We start from the raw sequence: 26,296 nt of genomic DNA on the forward strand, positions 1-26,296 counted from the left end.
TTTCTTACGTGTTCTTTTTTGCTTAATTCTTGTTCTGATTCATTAATATGTTGTATAAACTGCGTTTTAAATTCTACATCAAAGAATAAATAAACAATTAACACAATCAAGTAAGAATAATTGTATTAGATCACCTATTCATTTATGACTAAGTGGCGTTGTAACAGTAATAATTGATAAGCTGTCAAATTTCGATGGTACACGACATTACAGTTTTACAGTCTTAAACATCAAAAGAATTTTATTAACAAGGTATTGTTGAATTTCCAAAGAATGAGATTACGTGCTAATGTTTCTATAGAATATCGTTGGGTAATACAACAATGTGTGATAATTGCACTAACAACATTTTATAAACCCGATGCGCCGAAGGGAGATAAATCGTTCGACTCTATTTGTAAAACCTAGTTCTCTTTCTCTATTATGATTATGTAGCCTTTGTGTAAGTCTGGGATAAAACTCTGTTCTGTTCTATTTCGAAAGATCGTGATATTTAACCCCTACAACCCACCCCACCTCCCCCACCCTTCATAAAAAAGGCAAGCGTCCCTTAAAACGTTATAAAAATGACTTTAATTGACTGTTTTGTTTGTAGATTTTAGGATTTTATTCTCTTAAGAAATAATAATAAGAACCTCGCAATAAGGAAAAAAATATCGGTTTTCAAAAGATGATAAATCTTCTAGACATTTAGTCATATAAGCATATTTAACTAAATTGTCATATTTGATTTTTAGTAAAAAAAAATAAAAATCCATTCTGTATATATATATACATAATATTAGTAATGTTAGTGTGGTTACTAACCGAAGCCTTTAAGATAATATTCAAATAAGGAGATTTATTTTTAAATTGATGAGGTTGACAGTTGGTGAGACACTATATTTGAATTGACAAGTACCTGGTGAAAACTTGAATGAACTACGGTTACTACCTGTGTCAGAAAATGAGTCATGGTGTCACGTGGTACCACGTGACTTCTAGACCAATCAGAACGCTCGCAATTTATCTCTACTCTCAGCTATATATATCAAAACTAGCTTAAACGTACTTATTATACATTCATCGATGAAAGAATATAACAAACATATGTGTTCATGATATCGCAGTATTCTGTTCAACTTTTGGATTTATTTCTTTAATTTAAGATAGTTATCCAAGTTGTGAAGTGTATGCTATTATAAAATGATTTTTAATTTATAACAGATTAAAAAGAAGGATTTTTGATTTTGCACTAACTTAAAACAGAAGACAACCAGAATGCCACCCCAGTCTATGATGGATCACAATTTCAACAATACCTTGATACCAGCAGAAACGCCGGTACCGACGGCAGAGACAAAAGTTAAATGTGTTCTCGTCGGGGATGGAGCCGTCGGGAAAACTAGTTTGATCGTCAGTTATACCATTAACGACTATCCGACGGAATACATGCCGACGGCATTTGATAATTACTCAGGTAAATATAGTTCAAAATAACTTCATAATATACAGATTCTCTCAACAGTGTGTTATGATATAATATTGAAATTTTATGTTTTTTTTTCTAAATTTTTGAAATTGGTCAGTATAGTGTCAAAAATTTCTAGCTTGATTTCTTTGCTTGCAATGTTTTCATACATATCTAATTAAACTACTTTGGCTCATAGGCATGTGTGGTTCTTAAGTTTTTTAGTTGCAGTACCTATGACAGACTGCTTTAATTTTACTGCAATAATTTCTTATAATTATGTATCTGCATAATATCTGGGTCTTGTGCTTGTCACCCTTAACAGACAAGGAAATGAACAATCTATCATAGAGATTTTTTTAATTTAATTCCAAAATAATAAATGTCAAATGAAAATATTATGTATTCAAGACGTTGGTTTCATGGCTTAAGCTACAGCTGTAAAGTATGTGCATGCATAATTTTATTATTTCGTCTGCTGTAATTTCACGTGCAGTGTTTCCTTTCCTTATAGGACTAAGGTAGCAACCACTAGTGATTTACCAAAGTGCTTAAATCAATTTCAACAAACCAGATCTTCATTTAATTAGCATTCTTAATTCTTTCTATAAACAATCAGGTGACTTTAACCTTTGGGTTTGTCCTCTTAAATAAATATCAACCGCTGGAACAAACCCTAAAATCCGGGTAAAAATTTGAAAGATCCGAGCGTTATTTACAGTCGACCAAGCATACACGAAAACCACCCACTTGTCAAACAAACATAGGTCTTCGGGTTAAGGTTTTTTAAAAGTTTTTAAAAATGCTGTAATTTGTCACCAGCAATTACATGAATTACTTTTGTATTAGTTTTGTAATTATGTATTCTTTCCTTTTAAAGATCAGGTATCAAGATAAAATTCCTCTCACCGATCATCGTGTCAGCGTTACACGGGTGACATCGCGATAAGAATAGGGGTCTTAGGGGCCAGTTTTTCATCTTATTGTCTCTCTGCATGTTCACGTGCTTGGCATGCATGTCATGCAAGAGACTGATAATGACTAGGGGTTTCAGGGGTAAAATTGCACATTCACGATATAAAGATCCACGGAATGTTTAAAATATGGTGACCCTTAACCTGAGAACAGAGATATAGATACATCAGTAACAATTTTTAACCGGAACGATTTCTTAAGTATCAGAGAGTTTCATCTTTAAAGAATAGCTTAAATGTATTTAAGAAGCAAATTAAGAAACCGCAATCAGTCGCAAAATCAACTCTTTTAAATGGTTATGGTAAAATCTTTGTTTAGATTATAACTGATTACCATAGAAGTGTTTCAAATTTTAGTTTTATCAGGCCTTACAATCTTTTTTCGATAGTACTTTAGTTAGTATAAATGTACGTTGTACAGGTCAGTCTGATAAATTGTTAAATGTAGGACTGACTATAAATTAGCATGTCTCTGTCAAAATCTCGGTCACTTTGCAAGTTTTCCAACAGTGACTCATAACTTCAAGCCATTGGCAATTCTTTTTTCAACAACTTGTACTTTTTATGTTCACCGACAGATCTGTCATATTAATTTAATGTATAGTTTGTACCTCAGTACATGTATAAAGTATTTGACTCCGGGCATTTCGGCATAAAATATTGGAAAGTTAGAGAAGTAAAATTTGATAATGTTTGACTGCTTGGCTGTCAAAATATTTTAACTTGGATCAAATATCATCTTGACCGATGTATGACTGTCTGTACTTTTCATAACAATCATGTCTTTTTCAGTTCAGAACTGAGTCAGTTAAAATACTAGTAAGCTTAAAAATAAAGTAAAACGTTAATCATGGAAAAATTTGCATTTGACTCTAGCAAGCAACTGTAATTTATTAATGTCTGCCTGTATGACAAATTTAACTACCAAGATATGACAAATAAGTCCCCCACTACTTCATTTTCTGTCCTTCCGGGATTTTAAACAATAGATAAAAAAAGTAGAATTTATTCACAAGACATCGCAATACGCCATGTGTGTAACCTGTGATTTATTACATGTTGTGATTATCTTTTAATTGCTTCGATTTACATAATGTGCATTACACATATAAACGACCAAATAATTTACATTTTTTAAACCAAAAAATAAACTAACTGTTTTTACAAATAATAATTCATTCATTCAAATACTCTAAATTGAACACATGCTTTAAAAATGATGTTTTATTTTAATACGTTTACATCTAGATGCTATTTGCTATTACATAATATTAATTTATGTTTATTTTGATATAATCGACGCCGCAATTTCTTTGATTCTTTATCAGTAAACCTGCTTTATGTTATCTCCTCGAGTTAATAGTTTCTCCTCTTCTAGGTTCTAATTAAATTACTTTTATTACTAAAGATTACAACCACATGATCAATATAAATGCACGAGAGATTTGACGTCAGAAGTTATATTTCTAATTATGCTGCAAGATAAACAAAGTCCAAGCTTGTAGGCGTATGACCTAATGTCGCACGACACCGATGGCGATATTGTTTTGGATATATCAACCGATATAATTCCTTATACAACAGATATACCTGGCGTGAACTGATAAACTGATGATAACAGAAAGATTGGTGCAAATATTGTACCGGAACGCATTGAACTTTTATGATATTTAACTGCAAATATTGATAAATATTAAAGCAGGTGCAGCGAAGTTTATGTCTGTAACATTACGTCGAAGCCTACATGGGGGATATATATTAACAATAAAATAAATTCTATAAATTCTTCACTTGATCTTTATACTGGATAATTTCTGTTTATATCGATATTAAAGAATTCAGAAATATTATAAAAAATCGATCACATGATCAAAAAAACTAAACATTTACATAAAAGAAGGTCAATTTGAGCTCTTGTTTACTATTAACATAAGAGCTTGATTATAAAATCTAGGTTCGTAGGAAAGAACATCCTTGAGGTATTCAAAACAGACTTATCTAAAGCCTAAATCTTCAAGCTTCTGCCAAATTTAACTAAACGCTGTCAGCATGACGTTTTACCAACATTTTTTCCTCTAATCTAGTGGTTTCTCAAAGTTTAGTCTAGAAGAGATTATTTTAGCTACAACTAGAATGTCTTACGAGTCTACAGTATATATGCATTCTTATGCTGTTTTGGCGTTAACTCACTTGAATTTCTTTTTTTATTATCGAAAACATGATAAATGTTTTCTAAGATAAGCTTCTGCATAGGGACCGTTACATCAGTAAGTATTTTTCTCTACAGTGTTAATGGTATGTCACATTTTGAAATCTTATTAACAGCGTAGTAGCATTCTTCCCGTAAAGAAAAGCTATAAATGTCGGTATCTAGTTTTAATTGAAATGGGGCATTTAGATAAAAGGTAATGTTTTAATTAAAACTGCAAGATTAACATATGATAGCCGACCTTAAAACACTCAAAACCATTATCTCAGCATCTTAATTAGATTTGTAATGACAAGTTAAGACGTGAAGTTAAGCAAAAACAAAAAGCAAAAATGTGCACCGCTTTGGCACGAAGGATTTTTTTGCAGCCATTGAATTTAGAAGTTTTATAATAGTTCGATACTGGCTTTAAACTGAACTATAATCCGGTACAATTATGTTACACCAGCTTTACATAAAATAACACAAATCCTCATTGTCGTCATCATCACCACCATCATCATCATCATCATCAGTAGCAACAATCAATAATGTTATTCTATAATAAGCACTTGTGTAATAGTTTGAAATAGACCTTTTAAAGTGTCGGCATACGGTTAATTTAATTGTCTGAGTCATAACACACATAGAAATTTAATTGCAGGTAATATGCAATATGCCATTTCGCCATGGGAAATCTTAAACGATAAATTATCTTAAAGTCATAAACCAAATAATACTGTATGGGCATCATGCAATCTATTACCCAGTTTGACAGATTTAATGCGCATGTTTTAGTTGAAATTGCAGCGTTATAGTTATAAAAAATAAAATAATAAATTTGTCTTAAGACGTACAATATATTTGCCAACATTTATGGCTTTATTTTCGGTTTTATGATACACAGCTTGTTCATGTCATATAATATTGCTAATACCAGTCTCTTATTACTTTTTGTTTGTATATACATAACTTTAAGCTGAAAATCTCCGTTAGTATATAACCTGGTTGTATCATATTTTATATCAGCTGTCATTGTTATAACTTTAATACAAAATGTCATCAAGTGCAGAACGCGCCATTGTGCTTACTGTACATTATAAATGACATCATATCTGTAAGCTCCACTAGGTCATCTAAGGCCGTCTATTGTCCTTTATATCAACCATCGCTAAGGCCTTTGAGCTTCTGGTAAGCTTAGAGCAAACTGGTTTATCTCTTAGTTAAGTAAAGGAGTAGATAATTCTGTACTGTTTCTAGGTTATTCAGGATGGTTCAGATGATCTACAAGTTTGATGGTCAGTCTTGACCTAATTAAAATCCCCCTTAATAATGATTCTGTCAGTTTTTGACAGACAAAATGTCATTTTTACTGGTCTCCTATAATGCGAATGTTTCACCATCAAAAAGACCGTTTATTCATTTATTGCTGCGCTTTTACGCCGTTCATGACAACAATATGCACAGTTTTGCAAATTTGACAAAAAAAATCTTCAATTGTCAATTGTGCAGGTTGAGTCACCATTTTATTAGACGGATGTGTGCAGCCTAAAACATCAGGTGTGAATGCAATTTATTTTAAAGCCTTGTCAATGTTTTTACATATCGATCCGTCAAAGATTAGTCATCGACAAAATTAATTTATTAAAACCAACCGCAAAGACAAGTTTCCCTTGTCTTTTAAATTTACGAAACACACTAGCCAACTCATCAGTTTCACAATTTATAATTCTTTTGGTGAATTTTGTTTAATGTTCGTTTAATAACACTGTGATCAGCATTTTAAGAAACCATGATAAAATGAAAACGTTTGAGATAAATTTATTTGAAGTGTATGTACTGTTTGATTACGTCCGCGTGACATTAGAGATAAATCAAATTTAAAATAGTCTGTATCAATGGCAAAACTACAAGTAACATGTCCGAAAGATAGCACAAACATTGGGCCAGTCAGACGGCGAAGGTTCTAGACACGAATGAAATGATTATACTTGACGTTCAGTAAAAAGAGCAAAAATGAAACGAAAAAGAAATCAGTATTGAGACGTCTGCAGTAAACAAAATTTCGTCTTGATAATTAAAATTCAATGATGATTTCATGGAAGCAACTACATTTGTCAATAAATCTACTCGTACACGGAAACTCGTATTTCAAATCAAACAACGTTTTATGGAACTTTGAAAAGTATTTTATGATGTAATGCGTTTCCAGGAATTTTATAGAGAGAATTAGATGTACACAAACACATCGTATATCAAGCTCTTGCTGACAATTAAACAATCATTTTGTCCATCTTCTTGTCAAAACTTGACGTAACATCCATCATTTGCAACCATATATCACATCGATCTACATTATATTGATCAATATTTATGTATTCATACATTACAATTTCATAACTACTAAATACCTAATGGATGACCTAATGCTTGACCTACAAAAAGAAAAGAAGTCGTATTAATTCGAGGGACTCCGATTGAACGTGTACAGTTTATTTAACGTCTCTTGTTGATTATAAATAATTCAATAAATTTTAGTATAGATGTATAGTACTTAGGACTTATAAACATAAGTATTTATATATATAAATGTACTTGACGAACATGTGTTCTGCCAGCTGTAACACATTATGACATTAGTAAACAAAGAAACTAGCGAGTGTTGTTAACGTCTACATGGTACGCACTGACACCACTGAAAGTCACTTAGCATCGATAGAAACAATACATGCATATCGCATGATACTTCTATTATTGTAAACAACTTGAGAAACCTTTTAGTACTCTGATCTTAGAGATAAAACCAGTCGCCACTGGTAAAGACAAAACAAAATGTTGATAGTACACTGACTTAGGGAGTTAGATATGATTGACCATTAAACACATTCAACAACGTAATAATAACACGTATACAGATAAGAGAAAAAAATCGTACAACTTATTTGTTTTCAGTGACATCATTGTAATTTCTATGAATTTCTATTTTTAGTTGTGGTGACAGTGAACGATAAACCAATCAGGCTGCAACTGTGTGACACCGCTGGCCAGGTAAATAAATTACAGTTCATAACACAACAAGAAACATATCCTTGTCCTAATTGTTCTTTATAATTTCCTTTAAAATGTCCGGTATCTGTTTAATTTGTTATGATGAATCTATACCGTCATTAAGTTCACTACGTACTGTCTCTTGTCTTTTTTTACTTAACTTCATCCCAGTGTCTACCATTTGCATGTTGAGAGAACATATACAACCTTGTAATTAATGTTATATTAAAATTTGATATGGTATAAAAAGTATCACGTATAATACACTTGTCGCCGAGACATATTGTGGTTCAACAATGATAGACTTTACAAAAGCTTTTGACTCCGTATTGGATCATCAGTTTCAGTAATTTTAAGTCCGTTTAACGGTTTCATCCTCATTGACATCATGCTCTGATATTAACATGATACCATGTACCTTTACTGAAATTACCAAATTCTTACGCTCACTAGAGTAGATTGGCCTTCTTTTTAATAACATGTTCAGATATCATCTTTATTTATATGGGCGATTGTGGCGACTCTGGCTCCTCCACTCGTGTCTTTATTGCTTTGCGGTCTACGGATCTTTAAATATTTCTGAGATTTGTCTGTTGTCGTCTGTCTCACCGTTGTTCTGTAAAACATTTAGGAATGTTATTGTTGTCATGCTAGCCTTTATGCGGTTTAGTTTATGAGATTGTTAATGTTTTACTTTACAGATGTTTGTCAGCATTTCCACTTCTGTGTCTCTGAAATAGTTTCGGCTCGCCTTTTGTTGTATTTGTATTATTCATTGAATCGTCCCAACACACGAGGGTCTTTTAATTAGTAGCAATTTTTTCTCTCTTTGAGATAGATTGTGGTTCCGATTTCTTGACAATAATTGGAAACGTCTCTAATTTGTCTTCGCATTCCATCGTATTGTGGTTAGCTTTCAGTTGGTCTCCCAGTATTTCCAGTGATAATTGACTGTATATTCCTACATGTTCAGCTTTTGTTACATTTTGAAGTAATCTTACCATCACTGCTTCAAATAAAAGATTACCTTTTAATTATAATTGAACATTTGAACATATCAATTAATATGCCTCGCGGGTAGCTCAATAATTTCGTTATCTGATTCAATACAAACTAAATTAATAGGTTCAGTTTATTTACCTTTGTGGGGAGTTTTAACTAACATTCGGGTAGGAGGTTTGATTTAATGGTTAAGATGAACGTATTGATGTGCTCTGACGGAAATATCTACATTTGACTTCTTGTTTTGGGTGCCTCCATATGTCAGATTACAGATCAATGTATAAATCTTAAGATATTGGACACACCTCTTATTTAAAAATGCTTTAAAGTGCCATTCACAAAACTGTGTACCCCATGTAGATGTCTGTATAACTTTACTTATCTTTAGAGAAAGAAAAGATAAGTATGCTCAAAGGCAAACATACTTCAAATTTCTCAGTGCTTGGTAAAGTAAATATTTTCCTACATTGACGAACATTTTCATATTTCTCACGTAATACATATTAAGAAAGTGACATCAGTAATCTTGATTATATATATATAATATACCATCAAAGGACATATTATATCTTTCTACCCGGATGAATACATAATATTTCTGAATGAAAACTCTTAACATTTATAATATGTTTCCCCAGCTTATATACATTTTTACTAAATTATCTCTCTCGCTTGGTTTGAGATGGTTTTGGTGAATGAAGTTTTCAAACCACCTTGCTATACAAACCTTTATGAGTCATTTTCTCAATGAAAGTTATTAGTGATTACGTTGTCATGTCTTTATTTTTTATGATCTTTTCTTCAAACGATGAAAATTATAAATTTTGACAAGTGACTGATCTGCCCCCAGTTTATTTCATAGGAATAAAAAAAATCAAAAAGTTCTTTTTTAATTGTGTTGATTAATACTAAACAACGCGGTTCAAACAACATTTGGAGAAGGGGCTATTTAAGAAAGGTTATTTTGTTTCTTTATGAATGGTCTATAAAGCGATGTACTTAAAAAAAAATGCGCCTGATAGAGTTACATTTATTTCTTTGATGTAAAGTTTTTTCAAATGTGTGGTACCCTAAATGTTTGCGTGCATCACGAGTAATTGATACAAGAAAGAACCTAATAAGGAGTTGATGCTATTCAGATAGTACTATGTGACATTTTACACAACTTGCATTCGTATATGATCTATGATACATGTAACATTCCTTTAAGTATGGCATAGAGTTTTGGTCAATAAGTATAAAACCACGTCATTTAAGAATCTGATATAATTTCAAAGTTATTAAGCATTGTATCGTATGAGCTGTATTAACACACATTATGTCTGGTCTCGTCACTTTTCACGTGGCACGGACAAAAATCGTACAAAAGAATTTGACAGTTGGCTTTCTTAATGCTCACAAAGATCTCAACCATTAAAGGTAAATCAGTTGACATTGACATAGCAAGTTCTCAGCCAAATGACAAGATATGTTAATCTGTAATTGAAGATTGAATTTGGGCCGTAGTAGAATTGCCATTTGGGATCATTGGCAGGGATCATTTTCGGCATTTGTTTCAAAATTGATTTACTTTTGATTGAGGCTCGAAAAATACCTTCATGGGCCGCCAGGCTTAGACAAAAGCCTAAGTGAATTTTAAGCACCTGTAGATTTTAGCATTTAGCTGGAAGAATTCTTTTTAATCAGGCGTGTGCCTTTCCATTGTATAATACCTCCCAAGATATATTTAGCGAAAGGTTTTGAAAATTTATGACCTGTAATGCGATTAGAAAAAAAACGGGCTATATATACTATGTTCAAATTGTAGCCGTGAAAATTAAATATTTGAGAAAGGAGACATTGTACTTTTAATGTCCATAAAGTAAACTAGGATTTTGCATATCATTGTTAAATAATGAATTTTATTTTATCATGATTTTAATCCATTTGATCGTATTATATTTGGTAGGTATAAAGCAAGCTGCCTTTTGATTACAAATATAAAGCCCTTCTTCAAAGAGCTAAACGTCTTAAAATTGTGGACCACGATATTTTGTTGTCTTTTCGTCGTCAGTTAAAGTAAATTGTTTGTTAAATTTAACAAGAATCGATGAAAAGCCCACATTTGAAATGTAAATTTAAGACTATCAAACCACTATTGGCATGCATAAAGTTACAAAATAAATCATTCTACTTGTCTTGAACGAACAGCTTGAATTAGTAACCGTTGTCCCATTTTGTTATTTTTATTCATTTAAACCTTATCTTTTGAGATAATCGGGTTTGTTAAAACGTATTAAGATATTTGGTTAGATAGTCCCGTTTTTGCATAATTCAATGTCAGGAGCCCCATTCATATACACAACCAGTCGCCAAGGACAATGATATTCAAAAGGTGTTCCATTCCTGAATGAATATCGTAATTAGCGGCCTAATACTTGGGAAAGGCATTCAATGAAAGCTCTAATTGGCTTTCACAAATGGGTGGTACCTACTTCATGGTGATCCTTGAAAACTTGAAGAATTATCGGATTCAACATGTCCATGCAATGCAAAGGCACCCGAAACACATTAATATAATGTGAAAATGACGCCATCAGCTAAAAAGAAATAAACATTATGTAATCCCTGCATGAAGGTATTACGACTTGACCCTTAAGATCATGTTATCAGACAATGCACAAAGAATGAGATACAATAGTTTTGCTGTAATCTTCTGATATTTGTACTTTAATTATCACGAATGTGTTCTTTTTATGCAGTTATCGCTTGCAAACATTTGTAAAATATGCAATCTGTATGTAAAATAGGCATAAAGATATGATTGTTGCTCAAGTATGACAAGTTTGTAGATGTTAGACTGTGAGCATGTCTGTGTCATCTAAAGTTATATCTCATAAAACTTCCTTGAGGCAATCTTCGCTTCCTGGATTGTTCTTCATTTTGTCCATCTAGTCGCTGCACGTTATAGCTATTATTTATAACTTATAATTTGTCTTCCCAAAATAAATTCTCATGATATAATTTATAGTATTTAACATGATCGCTTATTGCTTTACCAAGTTGTTTATTCTTTTCATGATGATTTATAGAATTCTTTGCGTGTTACATTAACAAAGCACATATATCATTAATGACACACGCAAATGTTTACTGCCGTATATAGAAATTGTTTCAAAAATAGATTTGTGAAGACTAACTTTGCATTTTGGCAACAAAGTTAGAACTCACAATGAAACATAAGTAATTGATTTTGATAATTGTTCAATGACAAATATATAATGATATTCGCTTTGAAGGTATTTAATATCAAACTGATCGGTTATTGCTGAGATACATTGAGAAAATAATTTATACTGAATATGCGATTTGAATATTGGCCTCCGAGTGAGTCATAAATCTTGTTAAAGTTACCTACGGCAATCAAGATCCAATTGCCTCATTTGAAGCAACCTCAAATAACCCAACAAACATGTAATTATTCGAAATAGAGGGAGGATCGCTACATAAAGCTCCCGTATTATGTTACCAGGTGAAAACAGCATGTATTTATCGTTTATATAGGTAAACTTATTACATGGACTGGAGATTATGAATGGGTCACCTGGCGGTAGGCCTTTGATCTTTAAGAAAATTGGTACCTAGTTTATTCACAGTTCACAGGAGGATTTTCTGACCGGTTATTTTGAGAGGAGCGTATCAAACATGGCCCAGTACGTCTCCCTGCTGGACAGAAGAGTAAATGATATTCTGTGGTGATCACTGGTTTTCACCATGGATACTTGCCGTTGCCTTTTGTATTTTGAAATAACAATCTTTCATTCGCTAATAGGCGCGGGAACGTGACCGATGGACAATCAGAAAGAGGGTTACTTTTTGTGTTTGAGGTCAATGTCAGTTTACACGTCTGTTTGTGAATGGTATTTTTTGTTGTTGTGGCCTTACCTTTAACTCTACATTTTATAAGGTTAGATATGTTCTCTCAACAAGAAATCTTTCTTGACATGCAACGTTAACATTTAGGAGACTGTTAATTACTTTTTCTATGTCCCTTTATCATGTGATATACCAGTAATGTATTGCAAGTTGAACAATATGTATATTGTATTATTTCAGGATGATTTTGACACCTTACGACCACTGTGTTATCCAGAAACAAATGTATTTATGCTGTGTTTTAGTGTAATGTGTCCGACCTCTTTCCACAACGTGATTGACAAATGGGCTCCTGAAATCAGAAGACATTGCCCCGATGCTCCCATAATACTCGTGGGAACCCAGTGTGACTTGAGAAATGATGTGAAAGTGTTAATAGAACTCGCTCATTATAATGAGAAACCCGTGTCAGAGGATGAAGCCAAGAAACTAGCAGAAGAAATTGGAGCTATAGACTATGTAGAGTGTTCAGCACTCACACAGAAAAACTTGAAAGAAGTATTTGACTTAGCAATATTATCATCACTGGACATGCTGAAGAAGCCAAAGTCAATGAAAAGAAACAAAAGTTTCAGAAAATCTAAAAAGGACAAGAAAAAGAGTGAAAGACTTGCTCAACCCGTGCTTCCATTAAGACCTCTGTCAGACTGTAGTGTAAAAAAGGTTGGATGGAAACGTTTTTGTTGTTTTTTGTAACCACCTGTTATGTTCAACATCGCAATGCCAGTTGAGCAAATGCTTTTAGAAACGCGCCAAGCTTCGGTTGTGGATTTTCATAAAGCATTACAAGGTTGTGTTGAACTTTACACCGGGAATAAGCAATAACTTACATAATTGTTCATAATCTTGATTCTTTATCTTGTGTAAATGATTTGCGTCTTTACGAATGTTATAAACTGATGTAAATATGTAATTTATTACAATGTCTTTCAAATGTTACACAGATCAAATGCATCTAGTGAAAAGTGTTTTAAATGTTGATCGAATGTATGAAAACGTGCGAGAATGCATGTGAAATGGTAAATTTCACGGTGTGGGAGTAAACAGCTCTATTTTCAGTTACTGGTCTACGGTCTTCTTTTCGCAACCAATGTGTGCTGTCAACGTGATGCTGTGGCTTATAAAAGTATACCAAGGTCTTATCTCCTGATAGGAACTGTGAAATTGTTTGATCATCTGAATTTGAATTATTTTTCAGTGTTTCTTTAGCATATTTGATCCTATTGCCCTTTTGCTCCTCGGCAAACATGTGAGGCACCCAACAGGCACAACCCTTTCCTAAACCCAAGTGCTAGGTGAGGATCTCACGAGTTCTCTCCGTTGACATGCCAAGAAAAGAAGCTATCTTGGACATCATGTACCTTGCGTCTTCAACAATCAAATGTCTTACAGTAGCAATGTTCTTTGACGTCACTGCTGTTTTGGGCCTTGCTATGACGAGTCTTGTCTCCATGGACTGCCTTTTTTTAAATTTACGAACCAACCTGTGAACAATTTTCCCTGACACTGCAGACTTCTTGTCTCATATGAAGTATGCAGTTCACTAAGTATCTGCCTTGCAGGTATTTCTAAAGAAAAGTACGCTCTCATTTCAGATTTTTGTTCTTATTTTTATAGCGACGTGTATTTTGCTTAGTGTTTATGACCACACCTAATACAAAATTAAATATCTCTGAAACAGCAGGATGGTTTTCAATAAAACTTTGCAGGAGTATAAAAGAGCTATTCATGTATCATCATGTAAAACATGAGCTTCTTGCGTGTCAGACTTCTACGGAAGCACGTAATTGTTATTATTTTTAAATGGTCCTCGTATCTAAGGTGTAGTGCCTGTTTGTTTCCGGTATCCCGACCTACCCTAAATTTTTGGCCCGACCTTAAATATTTTTATGGCCTTGGAGAATATTTTTTAAAACTTTTTAACAAAGAGTTGCAAAACTGCACTTTTGATGCTTTAAACATGGTCATTGATGTTAGAAATCAACTTACTGATGCTCTAAAGCATAACCCCCTTATTTGTATTCATTTTTGACACAAAAATAATTTTTGAAAACTCTTAACTTAACAAAATAATCCAAAAAAAAATCCGACCTACCTACTCTATTTTAGTTTTAGCATGTTACCGGAAACAAAGAATATTTTAGGCCTAAAAGATCTCCGTCTTTCTCTCTGTCTCTCTAGTGCTATCGCTTTGTCTGCACTGGAGGAGGATGAATTAGGCGCTATGAGTGACAGCCTTTGTATCTGAAGCGCCTTTGTTTGTCATGAAAAAGGCGCCATATAAATCTGGTATAAAAATAATATTAATAAAATAATAATAATAAAAATCCAAATAATAAAAACTCATTAAATCTTAGTAAATCATCATGCATGTATTTATGGCATTGTGTGGGAAGTGCAACTGAATGTCACTCTATAGAAGAGATCCTGTGTTTTGGTATACAGCGGCAAGGGAAGAATGAGCATACGTCGGTAGTTGCTTAATGCAGCAGTTAATTTAGGTTATTGAGACCCAGGTAGAGCAATAAGACAAGAACTTGAAACGAGGAAGAACCTTGCGCCGAATATCCTATATTAAAGAAAATGTCATCAAAGTGTCGCACTTAGAAGGGTATTTGTTCAGTATCCTCAGCGGCTCATCTCTAAATATTTGTAATATTATTTTTCCGTTTAAGAGCTCCATACTGGAGAGGAATATGCTACAAGAAGGTGGACAATATCTTTGTATACCGTCTGCCGAAAAGCTAATTACTTTGATTTGATGTTCCTCTTCACACATCAGGTGCTTTGTTAGCTCCTGTATATACATTTAACCTCCATATATGGTTGTGCTGAGAAAGCTTGCTACTGATGTCTGCACTCAGGTATTTAAAATATTGTAAGTTTGTAACCGTTTCAAAGACATATCCATACTAGATGATTCTTTCGGCAACCTAGTTTTTGAGCTCATCACTAGAGTTACTGTACACTTGTCTGAATCGAATTCCTGGTTTTCTTTCTGCATATCAATGGCATACACACTGATGAAAAGTTTCATTTAGAGGGAGACGAGCTTTTCGTACTGTATTTTTTTTCCATTTTTGTTTGTTTTTGTTTTCAACATCTGATCCGATATTCTATTATTTTTTAATGAAACCTTATAACTTTTTGTGTGTAATATTTTAAAATAGGTTATCGGGTAACTCCAGCATTATCAAAAATGAACAAAGTTATTACATCTCCCAATACAATGGGATTGGACAGTGGTCAACCAAGTGCGTGCCGAACGTGCTTTCCCTAAGTTTACGGAATTATGTGAAACAATTTGAAATTAATAAAAAATTTAAATACAGTTGCTGTCTGTTTCTTAACGTTTTATTTTACACACATAAATGTTTTGTAATATGTATCTTCCAGAAAATAAAGGTGAGTACTTTTTAATGTAATCGATTTGTTTATTTATTTTTTCAATTAATCAATCGCAGTGCTGTTATCACATTTTTCTAATTATTTTTTTTTTGATGTAAATGTATACGTTTATTATAATGCATCGAAATCGTCTTAATCACCGAATTCTTTTATTAACAATTGTTTTTGAGATATGAAACATTGAGAACTTTATGGAATAAAAACTGTTGTGTAGATTTCTACTTCTAAATTTATTAAATAAGGTAGCTTTTATAATCTTGAAGACAAAACGGACGAAAAGCTATTTTATATTTATATGAGTAAAAGTTTAGGTTATGCAGTATAAATAAATATTCAGACCTATAACAATATAACACTTGTCTTTTTAAATTAGCCTCTTTATTGTTTATCATGAACTCAAAGAATGTCAGTTTAAAGCATAGAACGCGACCAAGCAAAAAAGTGCATTTTAGGACTAGATCAAGCGGAATGCGGTGATACAAATAAACCGCGCTGCCGGCAAGATACACACGCAGAAAATAATGTAACAATATACCGTGTTCATATAAGGAATTGCTCTGTAAAAATTTTTCGTACAAACTTAGTAACAGTGTGCTGTACCTCCTTTGACGATATCAACAAATGATATAATTTAAGAATATTATTGTAGAAACATCTTGCGGCAAAATGTCTTGTTGAATACAATTTTTGAACTTTTATTCTTTAGTAGACAGGAATAGCCCTGACATATTACAATCATATGTCAAACTATTTTCAAAATATTAACTATAATACTATCATCATGACAAACAATACGAAAAAAAACACATTTATTAAATCCCTAGACAAACGTGAGTCTTTAGAAACAGTGGATTAAGTTAAGTCAAACAACATGGAGGTAGAATGAAATCAAAACATTTGACAAGGTACAACTTTAATTTAAGATATATGATCAAGTACGCATACTTGAGACTGTGGGATATCACACGAGGTCGTTTAAAGTCAGTCTAGCTATGTGACGGAGATGGACAGTTGGTGAAATAAAATTAAGTTCGTCAGAATGAGTATTGCTAAAGGTAACAACATTTCCTTTATCTGCAAACTGTGGAAATAGTCTTTTTTAAAAATTATTTCTGGACCTTTAAATTGTTCAATATAAATCTAACACTTATAAAAAATCTTATTTTTTCTTTATTCGTTTTACAGGTTGTGTTTTCTGTATTGCTATGGTGGCAGGATGGCTTATCAGGTAAGTCTTAGTCTGTTACTGGAATAGTTCATAATTGTTCACTGACACGTTTTGCATTGAATGGGACTTGCAACCAGAGTAACATTAAAATACAAATTTCCGACTCAGATGAAAATCTTTGTGGACAGAACACAGACAGACAGAAACTTTTATCTATGAAGAGCATGTGGAGTGCCTACTGTATTCAGTTATTTTATGACACTATTTTCTGTTATACAATTCATATCAATAATTCTTGAGTATATAAGTTGTATAAATAGAGGATTATATTATTTTACACTATTAAGTACTGCTTACTTTCAATTCGTGACTGTCCGAGTCAAGAAATAGTCTATATATTTTACAATTTCACCAGGATGTTTCTAGGACCTGAAACACATTTAAAAAGTTAGCTTTTTTGCTTGAAAAATGTCTTAAACTTTGCTGATTAAACACCATTTCTTAACCAAATTCGAACCGTAATGACACGTCAAAGTAAGTAAGTAGTAGCACTAATAATGCAGATATCAAACTTTATTAAAGATCACAATTTATTAAACGACTTAGAGAAAGATTTACGGAAGATTTTTAAGAGGCCACTTCCATTTTAGTTTTATCAGGTGTTAATTCAGTCTTATTCATCATCATTATTTGTTGCTTTATTATTGCTTTTCTCATGCCTTGATTTATATGACACTTTCTTATAATATTAGCGATATCACACTTTATGTAGCTTTAAATCAACATCGTTTAGAAATATTGAATTTCATGGCTTAAAAAATAAAAGACCACTTGAAAATTTGTAAAGGAAATTTAATAACACATTGGCGGCTTAGTCAGTATTTCGAATATATTAACTATCTATATTCCCATTCGTTCATTTTTATGTTAATAAAGTGCCGAGTAATTGTAACTCCTTATATAACCTGATATAAATGAAATACCTATAACAACAATATTTTTCGAATCTGGATAAGTAATTTTTGATACATACAACTGAATAAAGTACGAGTTAAACATTATCACAATCATCTTGCCGTGAAAGAAAAGGCATTGTCGGCAGACAACTAAAGAAAGTTGCAGATATCTTCAAAATAAAATCATGAAAATAAATACACTCAACAAATTCCTAATTGGTCAGTTTATATTGTATTACTATTTTCTTAATAATGCATATTTTTACAAGAAATTTCACATACCGACATTTGAATAGGTACTGCAGCTAATTATTGATTTATTTTTGGCGACTCACAGCCAAAGTAACCGCATTAGGCGTTTTGACTAACATTACATATTTTGCACGTGCAGGGCATGTGCACCAACATGCACGTGTTCGTTTACACTTTTGGCATTACTAACGAAAGCCCTACTAGAAAAACACATATCATTGTGAAACTGACACAAAAGCAACGCGATCGAGCTGTCGGAATGTTGCTAGCCGGGACACATTTACGACATGTGTGTAATTATTTTTTTCAATTTCAAAGGAATTTTGATATAATTTGTTTGTAGCTGTTACTTTGATGGTTATTTCCATTTTTAACCTTATTTCCGTTTATAAGAACCTTCAATCGTTGTTTATCTACCATCCGCGCTCTTTTGGCAAAATTTCACACAAGGAAAATTCATTGAAGTGACCGATTTTGAGTTTTTTGTAAAATTCCGACGACTCGGGCGCGTTGCTCTTGTGTCAATTTCACAAGGATATGTGTTTTTAGTAGGGCTTTCGGCAGTAATGCCAAAAAATTTTCATTAAAAGGTGCATATTGGTGCGCATACCCTGCACCTGCAAAATATGCAATATTCGTCCAAATGCCCAATGCAGTTACGCTGTCCGGAATCGGCCAAAAACAAATCAATAATTAGCTGCAGTACCTGTTCAAATGTCGGTATGTGAAATTTCTTGTAAATATATGCATTATTAACAAAATAGTAATGCAATATAAACTGACCAATTAGGAATTTTGTTAAGTGTATGTGTTTTCCTAAGTTAGTTTCAGAAAAAAACCCCAACAGAACAGAACAGATATTTTATTAACGTATACAATACATGTATATTGTTAATACAGCATATATATAATACAATATTATAATATGATAAACCAATGAATATTTGAGAGACTGTTCCACAGATACACACCGTTCATTCAAACAATTTTGCACGATGAATGAATACATAAAATAATACTTCGCCTACATTTTTGTATTTTCTATAAAAACGTAAGCGTCGTTTGCACTCGTAAGATTTACACACTTTCTCGAACGCAAATCTTTCTTCGTGTGAACGAAACAGCAAAATTTTCTTGGGCGTATTTTTGCGCCGTGCAACTCACATTTACTCATACACAGATTTTACCAGAGGTGTATGCTGCTCCAAAGGGAGGAAGTTTTGAATGAAGCTTCGTTTTAAATGCGATAATTTAATGAAAATTAAAAAAAAATACAAATAAAGATTTTATCACGTTTCAGTTTCCTCTAATGAAAAAGATAAATTGCAGTGTAACCTGTTTATGGCGGTCATCGACTGAACTGACTGAAATTGACCGCAGTAGACAGGTGGCCACTATATCTAGGTATCCGATGTAGGTCATCAACATTTCTTTAAAACTTAGTTATGCTTTTTTATGTACAGAAGCTTATGTGTATTTTTATATTAATGTATAAATTCTTGTATTATGTTACACACAAAAGCTTTATTAAGTGCAGAGTAACAAACACTGTAGGACTCAAACGAACCATATAACGAACTACAATGAAACATACTCTAGAATAGGATACCTTTGTCATAAAGGAACTATGGTTATTGAAAATTAAAGATACTTCAACCAGTTTTTTTTTTGTTTTTTTTTTTGTTTTTTTTTTGTTTCATTGCAGTTATTCATTTGGTATCGAAGATGCCTTGCTAAGTAACAGTGAAACTCAGGATTGGGTAAGCCAGAATGAACAAGATGATTCCTATAGTGCTGCCATAAGCCAAGACAGACAAAGAGTTGCTCGAGCTATTTCCGACCCTAGAAGGAACTGTAACACATGGGCAGAGTGGGTAAATGAAAATCATCCTTCACTGCCGCATAAAGAGGATAAGGAATTCATCTCACAGAGGACCAGGCAGGAGTTCTGTCCTTCAGGGAAGATAAGCAAGTTCGAATGCAAGGATGACAAAGGGGAACCATTTCAAAGGAACTTCACTTCGTTGGACGGAACGTTTTTCATCTCTTGTTATGACATCAATGTTGGAGTGATCTGCACAATTTCGAATACATCCAGTGCATACATAAAGCACTGTCCGGATATGTCGATCAGATATTATTGCTCGTGTCCAGCCCTACATACTGATCATACAATATCAGGCAAGTTTGTTTGTTTTAATTTATTCATATTTAACTACAGTATTTATGGTATTTTCACAACTGATCTGCCTTTTAGTTAGTAGTCAGATAAATATGATACCGTTACATTAATATATTTATTTATTTATTTATTTGGGTTTTACGGCGCACCAACACAGTATAGGTGATATGGCGCCAAACAGGACTACAAGTTTTGGTTTCACAATTCATTTACATCGAAATAAAAACATAAGGTATGGAATCAAAATTTGCATACCTGCTGGAATCACAGAGTTACAGCAAAACCAAGTGTTAAGACCCTATTAGCCGCCTCTTACGATCATGCAAGGGTAAGACAGTGGTTCCAATTCTTTTCATACATAGATCGTCACAGAACCACATGGGTCACATTAATATATAGCATTCTAGCATATTTGCCGTATGAAACTCATATGTACAAGTGGTGGGTAGTTTTTAAATTACATTTTCTTGAAATTGCGTAACTTTTATATCTATTTCACTTTAGTGTTAAGAAATAATTATGTTAATTTTTGGATTGATATGTTTTCGTATAAGAACTAACATACTTCTATTGAACAATGATTAAATTGTGATTTTTAAAAAAATTAAATGAATATTAATTTTGTTTATTGCGATTCATGTGTTGAAAGTTGTCAGAAAAGCTTTGAGGTTGTAACCCTTGAATGTCGAATTCGTGATCGCGATTCTTCAATATACGCTTTCCACTCTTTTTGATGGGAAGGGATAAAAAAATAGACAATCTTAAAGATAGGAAAATGTTTTACAATACTTTCCTATGTTCTAAATTATTGGAACCGACTCTATATACGAGTAGTATAAGAAAATATTACTAAACCTTTGCTATATATGCCAAGTAACAAAAATAAAATACAAAAATGTAGGCCAAGTCTGTTTTTGTAAGATGTACACATTTAACCACTTTATATTGTTATTTCTATTTTGAAATAAAATGAAGTATTTGAAGGACATATTGAAAAGGATGATATTACCAATGGGATATACTGTATTACTAAGAGTATGTATACTGATGACTACTTGATTTATTGTTATATCATTCTAGCAGGAGCGTCTTCAACATCAACATCCCAAACAGCACAATTATCAACGGCTACAACTTCCGTAATGACCCGAGATTCACCAAGAATCCTATCAAAGACAGCCATGACAAACTTTCTCTCTTCCTTCATGTCATCTCCCTCAGTAAGCAAGACGGTGTCCGTTGTGTCAACTAAGACATCACGACTGGCGGAAACGTCCACAGCTACAGGTAATAAATTACGTTGTTTAAAACCTAAAATTGTGCCCTTTGCAAATGAGATAAAAGTATCCGAAATATTAAGTTTCATCCCATGCTTAGGAAAACGTCTAAGCAAACAATCCACTTCTTATTTTTTGTCAAGATAAAAACTAAGATAAATTGGAATAGTCATTTTTTTTATTTTTAGTTAAATTGTGATATAAATTAATGTTAACCATCTTTTCATCCCAATCACTATAGCTATATGAAACTTCCAACATCATCTGAGTTTTTACAAGTTAGTGCAATTACTTACAGTTTTGGCATACAAATAGAGTTATTCAATTTTCAGATATTAAATCTAATTTGAAGTCTCTGCTACATTTTGCCGTACTCTCTTCAAATTATAAAATTCGTGAGTATTTTAATGTAAATCTAACTTTAAAGATATGCAGCGAGACGTATATATATATATATATGTGTGTGTTTCCATAATAAATTCAATTTTAACAATTAATTTCAGGTACAGTAACCTTTGTAGACGGTGAAGAAACAAAGAAAGATGAAATATACAAAGAGGAGGCCGAGCTAAAATTGGGTGACTTGTCTATATCTTGGTGGACATTTGTTCTTTCCGTCGTAGGGTTGATATTTCTACTTAATACATGTATTTCAGTGTGCTTGTTCAGGAAAGTAAAGAACCTAATGGAGAAGAAGCATCCAAAGCAGGCAGTGCACCCTACACCGTTTCTCTGATTGTATCGACTGCTCATTGATAAAAACTATGTAACTATGTTCCAATGTGATTTTACGTGTACTTTTCTGGAGATTCAAGTACATTTTTTTGCAAATACTGAAACTGAGCTTTTATTATGGTAGTTATGTACGTTTGATAAACGTAACGCCAATTACCCGTAAAACTTAGAATAATGTCAGACAGCTGTATAAATGTTGCCTGGAATCTATTATATTCCATTTGTGAAGCGCAAAACAGTCAACGGTACTTCATAAAGTAAATTTTGACAATGGATAGGTTTAGATGTAAAATATTTTAAAAAATGATAGCATAAAACAGGCAGCAATGTAGGGTCTCAGCTTGGAGTTTGACGAATTGTGGAAACCTGTATATTTTGTTAAACTAATAAGTAAATCCACAACTGTGAAAAGGTTCGTTAAAATCTGCGTTTCTAACCATATATATATACGCGAAAATGCCGTCAAAGATGCGATTTTCCATAGAAGCCCATTGTGAAAACTGATCAAGTAGACACATATTCTTAAATCCGTGTAACAAGAAAGGCAAACAATACTACTTTTTATTGGTCGAATTACCTTCAGATTCAATGATGCCTTAAAGAAGACGGTTTGATAAAATTCTGCATTATAAACAAAGGTTTGTTCCAAACGTGCAGAACTACCCAAAACCGTTTAATACAGTTGTAACCTTCATTGATAACCTTGATTTTAGATTTGTCGACTTGAAAATATATTGAATTTTTATTTACCCTTAAGTAATGATTAAACATATTTCTTTATGTGAAAAGATGCTTTAAAATTCATTTTATTCAGTGGATACTTAAAACATACAAGGCAAATTATTCTTAACAGAGCATGCGCTATTACTCTTATCCAGTCGTTTTTAATTACGAATAGTCACCTTACCAAGGCTTCAAGGGAAACAAAACTGACATGAAAAGTAGACAAATAAAGAAGGTTATTGCCATCAAAGCACAATCATGATGTCGAAATTCCTGCATATTGTATTGTATCATCCCAGTTAACAAGGGAAACAACTCTTCGTGTCATCTTATCAGCATTGCTACCACGAATAAACGGAAACATAAAAATAATTTCATTTCTTTTCTCTCTCTCTCTCTTTTTAAATTGACTAATTCTTGGAATAAAGAATGTATGTTATAACTTCGGTTGATATACGCCAACGACAAATTGTAATAAAATTGCCTACAAAGTAAACTCATACAAATAATGTGAACGTTTATAATGTTGATAGATTTTTTGAACTCTGTTCGAATGGTCAAGATTTACATCTGGACACAATTGCACCAATCTTTCGTCATGTCAACCAAATAACACCTCTCACACACGATTAAAACAACATATGATAATTTATACAGAAGTACATTGCTACTGCTGAGTTATAAGAGGCAATATCATATCAAAGAAGTGAAGCAAATACACAACACAACATACACACATGTTTTATAACTAAAACATCCCTGTTTATCAGTTATTAAGAAGAAATATATCAAAATACTGAAACTAAACTAAATGTATAAATGGGTGTTACAGTACTAAATAGGTGTCTAAGTTCTGGACTGGTTTATATACTTTTATTGATCGGATATTTATAATGTGGTGTCACATAATATAAAACATGGACTTAGGTCTAATAGGAATGGCAACAATCAAAAATGATATCCACACATACATGTATGTATGTATGATTGCATGTCTCGGTAAACGATGAGCTTTAAACACATGAAACCGTAAACAAAGTAAAACATTTTTTTATTTAAATAAAGGTAAGATATGGGTACGTCGTCGGTGTCGAATAACCAAAACATGCACCACTTTGTTTGTAAGAATTTCATTTCATTTTCCGAGGGAGAATTCCCGAATCATTACTTTTTTTTCTTTTTATCGCAAGAGAAATCCGAATTAAGCTCGAGTATTGTCATCTGTTATTGTCAAATGTGATATGAATGTCTCAATACTATCACAGCAGTTGTTCTAAGTGTCGTGTGACTGTCGCATTTTAATTCGGTGATGTTATACATTGGGATTGTAGTCTCCTTAGTGTGTTTGTATCGTGGTCCCCACCTGAGCGTGTGACGGGTCACGAGTAAATTCGACCAGAACGAGTCTGCTGTTGCTTTGCTTATTTGCTTTTTATGTTTCCAAAGATTCTCCATGTGGAATTTGTTCTTTATGTGCTTGTAATAAAACGCTGAAAGTGCACTATTTCGAAATAATCCCCCACATACGTTGAGGAGACTTTCCCTCTCGTTTCTATACCAACATGTTTTCCTCCACTATCATCATGCTTTTGAATCCTGAGGAAAACCATGTCAAATGCAAACAAATATGGTATCAGTATACTAAACATTTAAGCAATCGGTATAATTACCTTTCTTCCAGGGAAAAGTTAATATATAAGCGTACTGATTATTTAGGAAAAAGTCAGTTGAGCGGCCCAGGATAAACACTTGTATAACAATTAAAGCGGACGGACGAAATACTTATCAAGAAAATGCATGTAATAAATATTGTCAGATCTTTGTAGGAACGATAGACGTGTTAAACCACTTCACTTATGATAATAGACGTATCTGTCTGCCCAACTGTCACATTTTCATGACTGAGCAGTATACTGAAAGTGTTTCTGATTTATTTAGGGAACAAAGTAAATACAAGATATATGGTTAAGCAACATGTTTAGGTAATTTACTTATGGCATAATTCGTGACTACATATTGCATCAATATTTTGAGAAAAAATAAAAAATAATAATGGTAACAATATTACTGAATCGTCCATGATAATTATAAGTTCAAAGAGTACAATTCAAACAATAACATGTCATGATAATGCATCCGTATTTACGTTTGTAAATTTACTTGTAATGAATTGTCAGTGAATGTTACTGTTTTGGCGCCAAACATATTCTCCCTGCAATATCCTTTTTTCTAACCTGATTTTTATATAGATATTACACTCCAGGGTCGTCCATTAGACTCTACCCTACGGTGTTCCGTTAGGGCCAGCGCCTGTTCCATATGAACGCGAAGCGCGAAGGTACGACGCTATTACAATGGTGAAGCGCGACAGTACGATGGCAAAAGGTGACAGTACGCAATCGTACACTAGTGTTATCGCCATCGTACTGTCGCGCTTCGCCATCGTACCATCGTACCTTCGCGCTTCGTGTTCATAGGCAATATGTATATGCGATCACTCTAAATTCACGACGGTCAGACTTGTCACCCTGCTGATAAAGTAAAATATAACTTTAAAACTAAGGAGTTTATTATCTATCTCATTACTTAACAATAATGTTTGAACGTTTAATATGACATTCTATTTCGATTATGAGATTAAAGGCTTGTCTTTAGATGAAAGGATACAAATATTATTGACATTATATCGTCTTTAATATCTCTTCTGGTTCAAAAGTATCGACATGGGTTAGAACTCTGGTGATTTATTTTAAAAATTATCATCGTTAAATTGTGGCGTGAGCTATATAAACAAATGTTTTTGGAATATCTGCAGTTCATGTTTTAAATTGATTATTTCGAAAACGCTTGACAAACATCTAATGCCATGCTTTTGCAGCAAGCACATGAAATTAAAACGAAAGTATAATAAAGTATATCGCCAGACCACAAATAGTTTTGGTATCTAATTGTATTACTTTGTTGTATTAGAATATCGAAAGAAAAACCGTTTAGTACACTGTAAGACGTAAAAAACTA

General features: G+C 32.9%; 3 protein-coding genes across 3 annotated transcripts; all 3 read left to right on the forward strand.

The window, feature by feature from the left end:
* Positions 1-1,051: 1,051 nt before the first annotated feature.
* On the forward strand, positions 1,052-13,619 carry LOC123544145 (cell division control protein 42 homolog). Its single transcript, XM_045330210.2, has 3 exons — positions 1,052-1,459; positions 7,602-7,660; positions 12,758-13,619. The coding sequence occupies exons 1-3, from the start codon at positions 1,261-1,263 to the stop codon at positions 13,271-13,273; spliced, it is 774 nt and encodes a 257-aa protein (XP_045186145.1). The 5' UTR covers positions 1,052-1,260; the 3' UTR covers positions 13,274-13,619.
* Positions 13,620-16,938: 3,319 nt separating this feature from the next.
* Positions 16,939-20,622, forward strand: LOC128550286 (uncharacterized). The gene is made up of 3 exons (XM_053529272.1): positions 16,939-17,040; positions 17,171-17,213; positions 20,067-20,622. Exons 1-3 carry the CDS (start codon positions 17,025-17,027, stop codon positions 20,620-20,622), a joined length of 615 nt encoding a protein of 204 aa, XP_053385247.1. The 5' UTR covers positions 16,939-17,024.
* Positions 20,623-21,627: 1,005 nt separating this feature from the next.
* LOC123545739 (uncharacterized) lies at positions 21,628-22,867 on the forward strand. The gene is made up of 2 exons (XM_045332046.2): positions 21,628-21,830; positions 22,324-22,867. Exons 1-2 carry the CDS (start codon positions 21,686-21,688, stop codon positions 22,554-22,556), a joined length of 378 nt encoding a protein of 125 aa, XP_045187981.2. The 5' UTR covers positions 21,628-21,685; the 3' UTR covers positions 22,557-22,867.
* The last annotated feature ends 3,429 nt before the right edge of the window (positions 22,868-26,296 follow it).

Source organism: Mercenaria mercenaria, chromosome 1 (assembly GCF_021730395.1).
Source record: "Mercenaria mercenaria strain notata chromosome 1, MADL_Memer_1, whole genome shotgun sequence".
NCBI lineage: Eukaryota > Metazoa > Mollusca > Bivalvia > Venerida > Veneridae > Mercenaria > Mercenaria mercenaria.